General features: G+C 41.2%; 1 protein-coding gene across 3 annotated transcripts in view; it reads left to right on the forward strand.

Annotated features, from left to right (window-relative positions):
- The window catches only part of SOGA1 (suppressor of glucose, autophagy associated 1), a 972,945-nt gene extending 969,626 nt beyond the window's left edge, over positions 1–3,319 (forward strand). For 2 of the 3 annotated variants that reach the window (XM_044090184.1, XM_044090185.1), the window contains one exon: positions 2,652–3,319. In XM_044090184.1, the coding sequence (XP_043946119.1) occupies positions 2,652–2,798 (147 nt within the window). In that variant the 3' untranslated portion in view covers positions 2,799–3,319. The remainder of the gene's footprint in view (positions 1–2,651) is intronic. The other variant, XM_044090186.1, reaches the window with a different exon arrangement.
- Positions 3,320–16,867: the final 13,548 nt, after the last annotated feature.

Raw genomic sequence — 16,867 nt, forward strand, 5'->3', positions numbered from 1 at the left:
AAGATTTCTCACCCAGGAAGCTAGAATAGCCCTCACGCATGCCTACCTTCTTCCCTGCCTAACACATTGTTCACAAATTCTTACTAACCTAAACTCCTCTCTCCTTACTAGACTTGAGGCCACATACCATAAAGTAACAAGATTCGCAACTCAACTATCCTGTAGATCTCACCACTGTCTCTCTCTAAGATATTTAAACTGGATTGAGTTGCCCCATCTACTCCTCTCCCAGCTCCAAACCATACATGCAATTCTCTATCAACCATCTTTCTGTCCAGCCTTACACATCATCTCTCACTATACTCCAAGAAGCCTCCGAAGCTCCTCCCAAGACCTCTTAAAAATCTATAAGCCAAAATCTAAAGCGGGGTGTAGCCTATACAGCTGTCATTACCTCTATCAAATAGAACAAACTTCCCCTCGACATTCGAACACTGACCCATCCCAAACAATTTAAATTAACTCTAAAAGAATATTTCAACAGGAAATGGATCTGCCAATGCTCAAACCCACCTTGAAAACCCTCTACTTCTCTCTACTAATCAATAGCTTTTTCCCCTCTCTGAAACTTTTATTCCATCCTGATTGTTTTAATTGTAAAATTAACATTCTAACCTATGTTGCTCTTCTATTCTAACTACTTTCAGAAAAAGTGCTCCGACTATTGTCTACCTGTTTTTTTTTCTTTACTTTATTCTATATATAATACTTGTATTTATGACAAAATGTAATCTGTATATTCTCAAAAATTCTCTTTTAGCCTGCTAGCTGGATTGCCTTATTCCACCTGTATAATACCTGTTAATAATGACAAAATGTTATATCTATTTACTGAAGCTTTTCTCCCCGGGTCACTGCTGAAAAAGGGCTTCAGACAGGCATTCCCGGTCAACAAATGTAAAGTAAATAAATAATAATAACAGCACAAAAAAGTTGCTTTCCGGTGCCATCATTTCTGAAATGCCTGTACTAAAAGAATCCAGGAATGGCTCTCAGACTGTGTGCCATCTAACAGGTTGCACCCAAGGCATATGCTGTCTTTGTCCCACCCTTGCTACACCACTACTTCAGGGAACTTGACTGAAGGTGAATATCTGGACCAGCCATACTTTCAGAGCCAAGCACATCTTCCCTAAACCATTATTATGTTTCACCTTGTAGTTGCATCACAGAACATTCTGTTTTATGAGATATTAATAGTCAAAAGTAACATCAGTTCCAGGGCTAATGCACATTTATTGAGATCTCGGGAGGAAAATAAATTTTTTAAAACCCACTATATGTACATACAAATAGTGGACAATTTGTAGAATAAAATAATAAACAGTAAATGGATTTAACAAAGCCAAGCCATCTGCAAGTTCACAGGTAGAACATGCAGGTCACAAGCACACTGAATTGTGTGTCTGCTTGTAAAATCACACATCTTTGGGCTCAGAGTTCTTCGTACTTCAAGCTGTGGCACACTGTATACTGATGGCAGCGTGTACATACTCTGTGCTACTTTGTGTAATTGCTTAATGGACACCAAAGCAGGAGAGTTTTGTAGATATGCAGCACATAACATGGTGGCATCATGCTGCTTACATGCACATGGACCAGTGAAATATGCAGTGCCGCTACGTTTAAGGCATCTCTTATGCCTTACAACAAAGTATGGAGGTTTTGGATGCACAGTCTACAGCTGTTGAACCAAGTGTAAGCTTATGCCATACTGACTAATAAAACACTGAGCAGCAGCAGTGTGAGTACCCCATACCATGCTGTTTGGCTGTACGACTGCACCATACAGTGTAGAACTTCGAGCATAAGCTAGAGTGCAGGAATTGGCAGTACATGTCAGAAGTATACAGAAGTGTGCCACACACCTTCCTCATTGTTGTGCACCACATTTTCAGTAGTATTTCATTTGTGTTAATTCTCCACAACTGTGATCACTCAGTATAGTGTTCTGACCACAGGCAAACACTTTCTGGACTATATTGGTGTCTGATCTCAATCATTTTATGCACATTTTGAAACATTTATGTACATGTAGTGCTACATCTTGCGGTGACCTGGTGCACCCAGCAGCAATCCAGCAGTCTGTGTGTATACATATTTATGTGTAACAGAGCAAGACTAGTATATGCCATTTTTCTTTGCATCACACCTCTAAGATGACCTGTGTTTGTGTTGTGCCACACTTCATTATAGTTTTTTTATAGCTCTGTCTGGATCATGGTAGTGCTTATGTTCATGATTGGTGGACAGCAACACATACTTTGTGAAGTACTGGTACACAGTTCTTTTTGAATTGCATTTTAGTCTCTTTTCCTCATTTCACTGTACACAGTGCAGACTACATCCCAGAATCCAAGCAACAGTTTATTGGATGTTTCGTGTCCATGCTACATTGTTATTTTTCTTTCCAGCAGGGAAATCTAGATGCAGCTTGACACTAAATGGTGTGTGTGTGTGGGTGTGTGGTGTGTGTGTGCGCGCACATCTTTGTGTGTGTATATTACTTTCTAGTCACCCATTTTCACAGTAAAAGCACAATACACCAGGTTATGTTACAACATACAGAGCTCATCTGTACCTTGCAGAGCTGTACCTTCAAGTACTGTACTATTTAGTGTGTAATTTCTTCATTATTTTTTCCTCTGTAGGACACAGCCTGTGATTGCACTTCCCAGTCCCTTACATCCTGCTTTTCCCGTCCATCCAGGTCTTCGGTTCGCCATTCTCCAACCAAGTGTAAATTTTACTCTTCAGACCCGAACAAGATTGAAGACCAAGTTGACTCTGGGGAATAAGGTGCCCGTCTCCACATCATCCAGTCAGGACCAGATAAAGGCTTCGAAGAAAGAAACAGACTTTGTAGCACTTCCCAAAGGATGCGTCTTCATAGTGCTTAAGTGTAGAACTGTGTTAATGAGCAGACAGTGTGGGCCAAGAGTCTGTATTTAATGTTGGAGTCTATTCTTACAGAAGAATGTTATCTTCATAGTCTGGTGAGGTAGCATTAGAGGTCACAGTATCTGAATCATGACTAAGATAAAGTAATATTTTTTAACTGAATACCATGCTGTTTTGAATGGACTAAAATATTCAGTTAAGTAGTTTAACTGTGATTAAATATTGGCATTCTACCTTACTACTTTTAAAATACATTTTTGGCTAAGCTAAGAGACCTACATACCAGTCTGTGTCCGTTCAATGAAACGGGGCTTAGTCTGTACTGCTGCCTGTTAATATATTTGTGTACTTTTTATGTAAAAATGTATTACTTCTCTAGATCAGAGAAATTTGTTGTAAATATATATTTTTTTTATTTTCTCGTTTTGTGTTTGTTTTTGTCACAAGAAAGTACTTAAATATTTGCCTGAAATCATGCTGTTACAAAAAGGATATATTCTTTCCTACACTGGTCGTTTTTTACAAATGCAAACCATAAAGAATCAAATCCTATTTAAGAATATTTATCACTCCTACTATAAGTAACACTGAAAGGGTTGTACATTTAGATGTGTGTGATGCTCTTGCATACACTGCATTCCTGACAACCCACCAAGGGAACATAGATATTACTGAAAGTCAGTGTACTCTGTCTTGTCTTATTGTTCACATCACACAAATTGGTGTTAGCAGTTTGCGGGTTTTACTAGGTGTATCTGTTCAGAATCGTGTCAGATAATTTTAACTTATTGATAAGACCAAGTGTGGTGCTCAGTCCATAAAAACAATTTTAGCAAGTTTTACTTTTCTTCTGTAGACAGATTTATTTATGTTTTTTGTTTTTTTTATTTATTATAAAGAATAGTAAATTATAAGTTTGTTTTCACATGGAACACGTACAGATTATTTTTATTCCACTTAATTTGCTAAGGTTGCAATGACTGATAAATACAGTTTTAAAATAACTCAAATTGAGGGAATTTATATAATGTGCGACTAGCAGGCATTATTTTGTGAAATCAGGCTTCCAGGTCAGATTTAGAAGTAGGCAAGTAAGTGAAGACTTTAGCTGTATAGCTAAAAATGTTGCACTGATGATCATTTTTTATTGCCCTTAAGTAAGTGCAGAGAAGCAGAAAACATAAGGTTAGAGATCCTACTAAAAGTGAGATTGTGGTGAAATTATTTAATTTTCTGCTGACAAAAGCCTTAAGCCTGAGTGATGATACAGCAATAGCTGCAAACATGTCAAGCCTGGTTATTTGTTAATTTCTTGGATTATCCCTTCATGGGAGTAAGCAAACTGCAGAAAGCATGATGCAGGTAGCATCTCTGATTTTGGTGATGGGAAGGTTTGGTCAGGCTGAGTTTTGCAAGAGACCAAATGGCTTATTTGGTGATGGGAAGGTTTGGTCAGGCTGAGTTTTGCAAGAGACCAAATGGCTTATCAGCTTCTGGTGGCAGTGGACTCTTCTTAACTTTTGAAGTTTGTCCTTGATAGCTTCAAGTAATAACTCATCTTCCTGAGGTGTGCTCCCCCCCCCCACCGCTTGTGCTCATTGGTTATATCAAGGAACAGACACTCCCTGTGATAGGACTATAAACATGAGTTAAGTGCATGGTGGTAGACATCTCATTGGCACTTTCAGAGTTGGGTATATGTCATAAAATTATATACATTTGTAGGAAAACAAACATACTGTGATATAGCATGGTCATACTAATACCATAGCTGAGGAAAATAGGTGGTATGCGTTAATCCATTCCTGAGGACTCAAATGACCTTTCTGTACCACTACCTCACCTTGACCACTTTTCCACTAAAAAAGAACAGCTCAAAGACAACTTATCCTGTTCTGTACCTGACCTGCCCCCAATAACCCACTTGCATTCTCAGATTAGAGTTATTGGCATTATAGATTGAAATCCAGCCACTGCCTGAGGCAAGTGGTCATGCATGGTGGTTGTTCTCCTGTGGGCAGAGAATGAGTGATTGGATAAAAGGATGCATCATAAAACCTCGTTCAGTGCATGTAATGTAACGTAATGGCTCTGATAAATGTATAGTTGTTCCATTTTGCATACTGAGAAGCATGAGAAAGGGAAAAATCACCGATCTGTTTAGTTTTCTAGAAGTTACTGGATGACACTGGCATAGTTAACTTGTATCCTCCAAGTTAGGATATTTTGTAAATCCTGACAAAACATAATTTTCAAATCAATTTATTGATGGAAAGGTGTTATTTCTGCGACAGCTTTTCAGAATGGTACACATGAACAAGTTTCTTACCTGTAACACTATTTCAAAGAATGGTATGTAATATCCTTTCACAGTTTTGAGAGTGTTCATTTCCTTTTTAATACACTTGGAAAGCCAGTGGGTAAATGCTGTAGCTTATCAAGGTCATTCTGTTGTACAGTTTGTCTCTCTAGAGCTACCTGTACTCCAGTTTCTCCCTTCTCAGTTTCTCCCAATCCAGCTTCATTGGATCTTTTGTTTTATCTTGGACAGCCGATCCAGGCAAAGCATTCCACACTTCTGCCATCCTCTAAACAAAATGCATTCCCATGTGCAAGTTAAACATTTCTTTAAAATGTAAATCATATCCTTCCCTATCCTTCTACAGCGCTCCTGCTCCTCATGTGAAGGTTTTATACACACGTATGCTGCTTTCGTCTTCCAGTATTTGTATTTACTTGTTTCAGTCTCTCATTGTTAGTAATCTGACCCCATACCATTAATCATTTTGTCCACACTCCTCTAGACAACCTCCATTGTGTTGGCATTTGTTTTTAAGGTACAAAACTGCTTGTAATTCTCTAAATGAGGCATAATAAGGGTTTTGTTGTACAAAAATAATATAACCCCTTGGATCTTTAATTCATCCTGTTCTATTTGACAGAATGGAAAAAGTCATGGCAGTGAACATTACATTGCCAAGGTTAAAGGTAAACAAGTGTAACTCTTAAGGAAACAATGAGAAAGCATTTTCTGTGTGTGGGGAGCAAAATTGCACCCCCCCCCCCCCGCTGTTGGTTGTGCATTGTTTAATATAACCAACTCCGAAGTCCCTGACTCTGTGTAAAGGAATTTAACCCTCAGCACAACTGTTTTAAGTGGTGCCAAATGTTTGGTGAAAGGATTCCGTGAAGGCAATGAGACTAAGTTAGCAGTATTGCTACAGAGCTTACAGTAAAAGCAAGTTTTGAAGCCTGCATTATGAAACAATTTCCTGTCTCATACAACTCAACACTCTTAGCCCTCTTAAGTGATCGCTTACAATGCAGTAAATTGCTCATCCAGAGAGTAATCAGAATTCCAAGCTCAGATTTGTCTTGTGTGCAGTGTACTTTTTCCCAGTATATACATACTACCTTCCTTCTACCAAAATGCATAACAGCACATCTGTTGGCATTGTCTAGCCATTTCTAGAGAATGCATTAATTTTATGGAGTTATTGTAATCTAAGCAAGTTTTATTTTCTACATGCATGCCTTCATATTCCTGGGCGACAGCTCACCCGCACTCGAAACTGTTGCCATCAGCAATGAAAGTCGCAAGCAAAAGTTAACAGCAGTGACCCATGGGGGAACACCAGTAGTTACCTTCCTTGCTTTGGATACTTTCTCTCACAGATGTACAAATGCACACACACACGCACACACACGCATGCACTCACTGTTCTGCTCATCCTCATCAGCTTCCCACTTATTTAGATTCCATTTGTAGACCATATATTTTATTATTTTCTCATGAGGCATCAAGTCAAATACTTTCCTAACAGCATTGCTATCATGCTGTGATGTCATTGTAAAAAGTAGTCTGGCATGACTTGCTATCAATAAATTCATATTTATATAAGCGCTTTTATCCACTGCATGCAAGAGACCCGCCATGTTTTTTCCAGTGTTCTGTCCATAACTTCTGTATAATATCAAATGGACACACGCACTCAGAGGTATGAATAGGAAAGGTTAAGGTCCTGAATAACAAGTCTGTCTCCCATGTGATGAAAGTTAGCCTTCTCAGAAAAATCTTAAAAGACTCCTTGATGTGACTTATAATTTAGTAGGGTATGATATTCTTCAACCCAGTCAGCCTTGCCCTGGAGTGTCCTAGGTCCCTCTGGGAACCATTCTCAAACCCAAACTGAATCCCACAAAGCAGATTTTCACCAGGGTAAGTGACTTAACACTAAGGCTTAGTCCTTACAAATCCCACAGATGCAGCATGTATGACCTGTATACATCATGATTACGTCAGATTACTCGTAGTCACAGTAAGGGAGTAAACAGGTCTTCATTCTAAGTTATTTCATTGTATTGCACCCAAAGCAGCATTCCAGCACAATTAATCTCTCTCTCATACTGACAACAGCTCTTTTATGCATCTCAGTCTGTAATGCTCATTGTCCTGCATCTGGTTTAACATAAACGGTTATCCAGTAGTTAACACTTGTAAACTTGCAATAAGCTAATGTCTGGATTCATTTCCTGTCATCGATATATATAATTAAAAGTCAAAAACTTTATTTTAATTTTTATAGATCACAATTTTCTATACCTTGCATGATACTGTATATGGAATTGAAGTTAGTTTATTTAGATTTTTTTGTAGAAAGGGTCACAGTGCTGTAATGTGATTTTAATTCTGATGTAAATACTTTGCATTCTTTTTAAAACATAAAGAAAAATTTTTTAAAGTATTCTAACAGTTTTAGAATATGGCATTTTTATAAAGGCCTTTTTATATTTATTATACCCTGTTTATAAAAGCATGTACAGCTAATAAAGTTTATGATGACTATGTAAAGTTCTAAAGTATATAACTTAAAAAGATGGGAATAAAAGTTTAGTCAGGCTGTAAATCTCTACAATTTTAAATGGCAGCCAAAATAAATCACTGGATGAAATGTAAAATATACTTTATTGTACTACTGTCTGAAAAATATCACTGCAGTGTCATTTTGCCACTTTTCATGTTACATTCTTCTGAAAACAGCATTTCATTGAATCAGTACTAGGTACAGTGAACATACTTAGTAGAACAAATAACTTCCATATGTTGAAACTGACACATGTTTAATTGGTATCTCTTGTGCACAGTGACTGGGCCAGTAGAGGTGGCCAGGCTTCTCTCCTCAGTGTAGCATCAGCTCTAGAAGTGCAGTTTAGCCACTGTTGTAGGACCAAAAGGAACAGAGAACTGATGCTTTTATTTTGCTGCTTGACTAGTTAGTATTTTAACAGTCTTGTCAGTTTTGTGTCATGCTAGCTGTGACAAGGCCTTTGACTAGAACTGTCTGCATCAGCTTTCTCTGTACCACTGTGCTTCACACTAAGCTTAGGTTTTTAGCACTCCCCAACACACACGTGCACGCACATTCCACCTGCATTAGGCAGTAGCAGTGTTTAGGGATCCCCCTTCCTGCTGTTAATGACTGCTTTTGTCTAATATATTTTGTTCTTTAGCCTTCTGCTGGCAACTTGCCATGGATAGAAATTCCAAAAAAAAAATGCATATGCGAGGAGTGTCATAATCTTCAGAGTTAGAAGACTAGGTTAACTGTTACCTGTTATTTGCAAGATTTTAACTACAGATGGGATGAGCTGTCTACTTCTGCTGAGGGTCTTTGTCATGCTGGTGGCTACCCCGGCTATTCCAGCTATCCCTTAAGAAAGGAAGCCCAGAATCAAACAACTTATCCCCACGGCCCTAGGTGAATTCATAAACTCAGGGGCCATGCACTTCATGCAGAAAAGTTCAGTGCATCAGCAGACCATTGCTCAAAAAATAGTTAAGGCAACCTCATTTCTGAAGCCAGGCCCTCATCACAGCAATTGCAGCATTTTAAAGGGGTTTTGTATATTAAATCTTCTTTCAGCTTTTCCCATTAGGGGTCACCACAGTGGAACGACGGTCCATAGAACGATTGGCAGTGGAGTTTTACGGGGTTGAGTTGCCAGCCCAACCTTCCACAGAAGGAACACGCACCTAGAGCCAAATTAGAGTGTCCAATCCACCTGCAGCATGTCTTTGGGATGTTGGAGAAAACCCACACGTCAGTGAGGACATGCAGACTACACAGAGAAGGCATCCTAGCCAAGAATCGAAGCAGAGAACCTCTTGCTGTGAGGTGGCTACACTATCCACTGCACCACCGTGGCTACCCAGGTATTTTCATAAAATCTGTTCTGACATCACTTAAAATCTGCATCAGTAAGATATATGATGCAGCTTAATAAAGATGAGCCTCTCGGGTCATGATCTCATTCAGACCTTGTCAGTGGTTTCCAAGGTGAGCTGACGTAGTCTGTTGTAATTTTGACTGTATGGTTGCTGCAGGCTGAGGGATGTCTCTGCAGGATGCCATTGCTGAAACTGCCCTCCCACAAAGATCATCAGAGGAACAATATGCTAGATGCCTATTTACAGGGGCATCAAAAACATATGAGCATCTTTTTTCCTCTTATTCAAAAGTGGATGGAGCCTCCTTACTGCTAGAAGAGGATGCTTAAGTGTCACACTTTCTTCTTTCTCTGCTGGCTGTTTCCTATGACAGTAATGCTGCAGGCAATAACACACCACCACTGTCCTGATTCTGGTTAGGATTGCCCATTGAGGCAACTGAGTTCATACCAGTGTGGAGAACCACCAGAAAGGACCAGCGGATCCTGGACATGATCATTGTTGGATACTTCTTAAGTTTAGCTGCCCTGTCTCAGAGATTCCCACTGGCAAGGCAGTCTTAACTCAATGAATTTATAGGACAGGCCCAGATCTTCTTCTGAAAGGGGCTGCAAAGGCTGTCCTGTATTTGGAACAGGATTGTGGGTTTTATTACTGCACCCACTTGTACTGTAAGGGGAGAGAATTTCCAGTCTGTTACAGACCTTAACAGCTTCAGCCAGCAAATATGGGAGGTCTAGTTTCAAATAGTGACTCATCACAATCTTCAAGCCCCTGCTCCTGCAAGGAGCATATATGATGTCAGTAGACACAAAGGATGACCTTTTCTTCCATCTGTGTTTGAGATCCACTCTTGAGATTCTTCAGTTTCACTGTGGATGGGCAGCACATCTAGTTAAAAGTGCTGACACTTAGGCTTTCAACAGAACTCTGTGTATTTACCACAGTATTGGCCACAGTGGATGATTAGTTATGTAAATGGATTTTGTGTTCCCCTGTCCAAGGACTTCTGAAAGCATCCTTGCAGTTGTCAGTCCCATAGCTGCAGTCCCTAGGGAAAAGACCATAAATTGTCGGGAGACTTTTTCTGTATTCTTCTCAGAGGATAGCCTTTATGGCCATGGAGTTGTGCATTCTCCGGCACCAGACATTCCTGCTCTTAGAGGTGGTGAGGAGGTCATTGCTTTGGTAACTTTAATGAGATGCAACACATGATCCAGGCTTGGACTGTGCTATGTCTTGTGGCTTAGATGACTTGCACACTGTTTTCACTAGAGTGTTTGTACACCTGCTGTTGCAGTAGATTGTGGGATGTCAGCAGCTATAGAATCACCAGAAGTTCACAAACCTTCTACTGGTGAAAGACATTTGTCAGTAGGCCATGTAGTGGTAGATTTTTCCCCACCAATGTTTGGTTGGGGCTTTCCCCTTCTGCAAATGGACCTGTCATGGACTGTGATAGTTGCTTTGATTTGAGTATGAGCTAACCTGGATTCCACCTAGTATAAGGGTGTGTGGTTGTCCCTGTAGAATGATCCACATCAGCTAGTTGGAGTTTGTCTTTATGGCTGTTAGGGTCTTAGATACCAGGCTTTTTCCCCAAATATTCCTTAATATGGTCAGACAAATCAGTCTGTACTGGGACATATGAACAAATAAGGAAGCAGAAGGTCATGCCCACTTTGTATGGTAATGAAGTAGTGCTTCTCTGGTAGTGCGTCACAGACCAGGGTATCTCCCTGCTTAGCAGTTCATATCCCTGGAGAAAATAATCAACTGGCAGACTCTGTAAACTGCTTCTCCAGTCCTGTCCTGGAGCTGTTAATTCAGAGGACATGTCCATTTCTGGTTTTCCTGAACTGGAGGTACTCCAGAGATCACCATAGTGGCATGGTATAGAAGCCTGGCTCAATGGCAAAGAGGGATGGAGCTGTAATTGCAACTCAGATAATCAAGGTTTGATTAGCAGCCCCATCACTGGAGGAGCTAGACAGGGAAGGGATCATGTGAAGTGGCATTACAACTGCTCACCTCTTCTAGAGGTGGAGAGGGTTGTGAGCACTTGGGCACATTGGGCAGTGTGAGTACTTTGGTGGAAACTGGAGATGACACTGCTTGTGCTTTGGGAGAAAGTGCAGCACTGCTTGGAGAGAGAGCACCTTGCAGAAGTGACAGGGATGTCCACTGCCATTAGCCCAGTAAACACCTCTCTCTGGCACTTTGCCAGATATACTCAGGGAGTTCGGGCACACAAAAAAGTAAAAGGAAAACCCTTGAAACTTCTGATGGCAACTCCTGGTCGACCCCTTCCCTGGTTATGGGGGATGAATGAGCTGATTGGCTGGGAAGTGTCCAATTATCATTGATGGCCAGCAGGGGTAAAAACAAAAAAAATTAGAATGGTAAGGAGTTGTAATAGATGTGCTCTCCATCCTTTCACATGGGAAATTCACAAGCTCCCTTCCATCATTCCTGCTGATTTGACAACTCATTGCAAAGGATATCTAATCATGCATTGATTGTCTAGAAGGGCACATATTCAGGTATTGATTTCAGTGGCAATATGGCAAACTCTCCTAGTCAAATATATCCTCCACTGGTAGTTTGACAACCTGCTGCACCTCAAGGTCTCATTTTATTGTAGACCCTTATCCCATTTGATCATTCACCTTGGGTTTTGGAGATTCTTGAGGCCAAAGAAACCTTTCAATCGGCAGTCCTGTGCTTCCAGGTGAAAAGTTATATATTTGGATGAAACCGTAGCATGTACTACACCAGTTGGTTAACTTGCAGATGATCTTGACCTGTCTGAGGCACATATATGATTTGAGCCCGTTATATTATGGTCAAGATGCATGTGTTCGCTGTTTGTGCTCGTCATGACCTTGTGAGGGATGTCAGCTGATCCAGCAATTCCTTAAAGGAGTGCTTTCTCTCTGTTCTTTTTGAAGAATCCCCTTGACATACATGACAAAATTTTAAGGAGTGACAGGATTGTCCATCCACTACTTGAACTTACTGGCTCTACAGTGTTGGTTTGCTTTGTGGAAATGCCTTTTCTGGTGGTCATCACATCTTGTGGCATCAGTGAGCTTCTGGTCATCAGTGTAGAGAACTATATCTGACCAGTCACAATAATCATCCTTTAGAAGGAAACCATGTCTCCTCCCTAAAGTGGTTTACAAGTTTTTGAATTGGTCCATTTTTCTTTCTCTCTCTGCCAGGGCCCTTTATGCCATGGATGTGCAGCTTAGGTTCTACATGAAGCAGGTGCACAAATTTAGAAAGATGGACCAGCAGTTCATTTTCTTTACTTCATGTAGAGGAGCTTGAAATTGCTAAACTGGTAAATTTGAGGGAGATTACCAGGTACAGCAGTGTCTTTTGCCATCAGGTGGATAACTGCTTGCTAGTGAATGTTGCCATCTGTCCTCTCCACTAGAAGATTGACAGCCTCCAATGCTTATATCAACAATGTGTCTATTACAAACATCTATTTTACCCTTCAGTACATACCTTCCTCAGTCATTACTTTCTTGACATTAGATCTGTTGCACGGGGAGGTGAAGCCCTGGCTGTGACCCATATGACCCAAGATTGACTTGAAACCTGGGCACTGTAGATTCCAAAAAGGAAGACAGGAGTGAGCTTTTGTTGCTGACTCATCATCCTGGGGTATGGCCTGCTGCTATAGTGAAATCAGGCCATCAGCAATTGGATCATGACTGGGACGTACATGCCAAAGATTACATATACTGTAGCCAGAGACATGCATGTATAGTAGTGCACCTGTATGGGAGTCTAGTACTGCTGGTGGAATCTGTTGGCTGTGGATGATGTCCTCTTTTTATCTGCTTTTAACCAATGAGAATGAATGGTTTTATCATGTCATGGGAGAGTTAATAGTAGTCAAGCAGTGGTAAGAAAAGTCTTGACTGCTTTTACTGCACTTGATCCTGCGTGACTGGGCCCGTTATGAGGGGTCCTTTATGTCTGATATAATAGGTATGTACTTGCTGTACAAGAAGACTGTCAGAATAGGTGTTCAAATATTCATCATTGTTTCTTGATATGCAGGAAGGATTTCACTGGTGGCTAGGGTTGAACTGGAGGGCTCGAGGGTTTGGCACGTTTCTGTAGCCAGCAGGTTACTTCATATGTTAGTACCCAGGATGTGCACTGCGAGGTGTGAGACCTTCTAAAAAAAAAATCCAAATGCCAGTTGGTTGGAAGGGCATCTGCAACCATAGGACCTGACCTGTGGAGTCTCTGCATGTAGGCCAGCGGACATGGAAAGAGTATAGCTAAGGGTACATTTACACCAATGGCAAATTAACACTGCAGTATAATGTAGCATTTTGGAAATATATTACTTAAAATAAAAAAAAGTTTTGAACAGATTAGTATAGTGACACAGACTGTTGGAATTCACTGATCAAAAGGGGTTGGGAAGTCAAGTCCTATTTATTCATCTTTGCTTGACTATAACATCTTTGTTGATACTGTAATAAAATCAAAACATTTGTGTGGATAAACATAGTCTGTCAAAACCAAGTTATTGTACATGCCACTGTGTGGAAAAAATAATTTAGCTTGAAAAGGATTGTGGAAGTGAGAAGAGCATAGAGCCTCTGAATTATTGCTGTTTTTTGAGTTAGCTTATTAGTGCAAGTGCATGATTTTTCATTAACCATGCAAATTTACAAATACTGGAAGGAGGGCAATAAAATCATATTCTGTGACAATTTATTTCAAAAGACTTGTAAAGGATTCCTAAATGGATAGTCTAGTATTCCTTTATTTCTTTTTAATTGGCTTGTGTAAACCTTTTAGACTATTTAAATTAATATCACACAACACACAAAAAAACAATCTTTGCAAAGTGTTCTTCATTGGCAGTCTTTAAAAGTCATTCTGTGTCTATATGTATATGTACAGTTGTCTTGTAAGATTCATAAAACAATGTTTTGTGAAAAAAAATCAGTCTCTTTTTTTTCTGTGGGGTGAATGTGTTTGCTAGCTTTTTAACAGTTGTGATGCCAAATCTATGAACATTTGTGGTCTTGTTCAGTCAATAGGTAATCAATCCCAAAATGTCTAAATTCTTGGGAGGTCATAACTCAAAATAGTGACAGTCCCATGGTCATAAAGCACACAAAACATTCTACATGTACTTCCCCTAAAGGGATGCAAGCCTCAGCTCCATACATAATCAGTGGCAGACCCAGCACTCACAAAGATGTGGTAGGTAACAGTGATCAGACAATTTGAGTAGCAAGGCATTAACGCAGAATATGGCTGGTGCCATCATATGCACCCTCCACTGTACTGTTAACATTTTCATTCTCCTGTAAATGCTGATCAAAAGCTGCTTTATTACAAACTGTAGCAGTCCCTTTATCTTGTTTTCATTCTAGGCTGGCACCAGTAGTCATAAGTTTAGTACACTGGCATTGGTTTACTCTAAGATTGTTGTCCATTTCATTATGCACCACGAGTGGGTCTTTGGATCCAGCTCCGTGATTTCTTCCAGACAAATGATCCGAGCCTCAAACTCCTCCTCTCCCATAATGCCTCATTCCACTTCAAGCCCTCAGATCTCATTTGCCCCCTCAGCTGCTCCGGGGACCATGGCTTTTGCTCCTGAGAAGCATAGAAGGCTGTTGGATCCATCATCTTTGGATCCCTCCTGTTCTAGCTTCTCATTTAGTAAAGCCAGGCATTCCCGAGTGGACCATCGTCAGAGCGTGGAATATGCCTTTCTTCAACTCCGACGTGTCCCAGACCAGCTTGTCCTCCTATACCTTTGGAGTGGAGTGGGTCCCAGATCTGAGATGTTGGCGCCGGGTCCTCAAGGATGGTGTCTGTTCTGACTTTTTTGTAGCTGTCCCTTGCCCTTCATCAGTTCGGGGCCAGTGCCTTCTGGAGGTGTCAGATCTGAGATGACTGTGTCATTTTCCCCCTTGGCAACTTTGACTACTGGGGTGGGAGGGCAGGTTCTCCAGGCATTGTCTGCCTTCCAGGTGGCAGAGAGGGCATTCTCTGCACTATGAGATATGATCCCTCTTCCACCAGGCCCTATCAAATACCCTGCGGATCAGGGCTTTGCTCCCATCTGTCCGGTTCATGGTTAGACCCTCCTGGAGAGCCTCCAGCCTACCCTCAGTAAGCAGGTCCCCCTGTCTTCTGATTCATCTCCCGAGTACCCCGTGGATGAGGTCCCTCAAAGCACCGGTGCAAGAGGAAGCACTTAGACTCCCCTTTGGAGTCGTAGACTGAGGACACTGATTTCGACGTAGGGGAAGGGTCCCCCCCGGTCTCCACCCAGTGATATTTCCTTTGGAGATATCTTAGAAATTCTGAAGCAAAAGGGTGGCTGGTCTTCCCAACCTCTTTCCTCTGAGGGGTCAGTGTTCCTGGCGCCATTTGAGATGGACCTATCTACATCTTGAGTTGACCCCCTTCCCGTCAGACAAGCTCATTGACCTTATCACCTGCTTGCCTTGGAAGGGGCCTGACATCATGGAGCAGATTCCCAAACACATGGCCAAATGCCTTAGTTCCCCCAGTGATTGTCCTTTTAGAGTAAAGGTATCCCAGTTGATACCATTGTGGTGGCGGCACCCACTAAGAAGGAGCCAGCTGAGCAGAGCTCCCCTGTTCATCTGCCAAACAAGGAGTCTCAGGCTTTGGACAGGCATGGGTAGCACATGTATGCCTCAGCCACTTTTACGCTGAGAGCATTAAATTACTTGACATACTTCATGCGCCTTCAGAGAGATCTGATTAAAGAAATCTCTACCTCTGATGCAGTCACTGTCGGAGGAGGACCTTAAGAAGGTTTCTCCCCAGTTGACTACTGTCCTCAGATAATTCCTCGATGAGGTTAATTTCCCATGCTGCGAAAGAAACCTCAGTAGTGGATGGTTCAGGCATAACCCTCAGAAGACACACCTGGATGAGGCTGTGTATGTTTGCGAACCGCTTTAAGGAGTTGTTCATTAACACCCTCATTGACCTCTTGTTTGGACCATCAGTAAAAGATTCCCACCAGCAGTGAATAGGAAGGCAAGACCTTATCTGCCATGGGGATCAAGATTTCTTCTCCCCAACGGGCCTTCTCCAGGAACCAACGGAATGGGAAGAATGTGGTTCCATAAGTCCCAAGGGTCTTTTCCTGATTCGCAAGACGAATCATCTTCTAGGGGGAGAGGATTTAACAGTAAACATTGCCCTGAGGGGGGTCCACAAAGTCAAGGTTTCAGAGAACCTTTCTCTGATGGGGCTTTTCAGCGCTGCTGAAGTGCTGCCTGGTTGTCCTACTCAGGAGGCAGTGGGGGGTAGACTTTTGTTAAATCCAGAAGCCTGGAAAAACATAACTGACACCTGGGTGTTAAATATAATTTCCAGAGGTTGCTATATTCCCTTTTACCTTCCTTATCCCAGTTCTGGGAAGTATCTCCTCGATGTGCCACCCACTCAGAGGGAAAGTGCCCTCTTCTAGAAGTTCAAAAACTTTTAGACAAAAGAGTCATCCAGCAGGTCCCAACCAAATAACTAGGATGCAGAACTTGCGCTTCTTTTTGGTGACAAGGAAAATGGGAATCTTGGATCTGAGCAGTTTGAATTTATTTGTAAAGAAGTTGAAGTTCAGTGTGGTTATGGTACAGACCATTCTGCTGCTTCTGTGCAAGGATGTACTCTAGATCTCCAGTACATGTACTATATCAAAATAGA

The sequence above is a fragment of the Protopterus annectens genome, chromosome 12.part0 (genome assembly GCF_019279795.1).
Source record: "Protopterus annectens isolate FY-2018-M chromosome 12.part0, PAN1.0, whole genome shotgun sequence".
Lineage (NCBI taxonomy): Eukaryota > Metazoa > Chordata > Ceratodontiformes > Protopteridae > Protopterus > Protopterus annectens.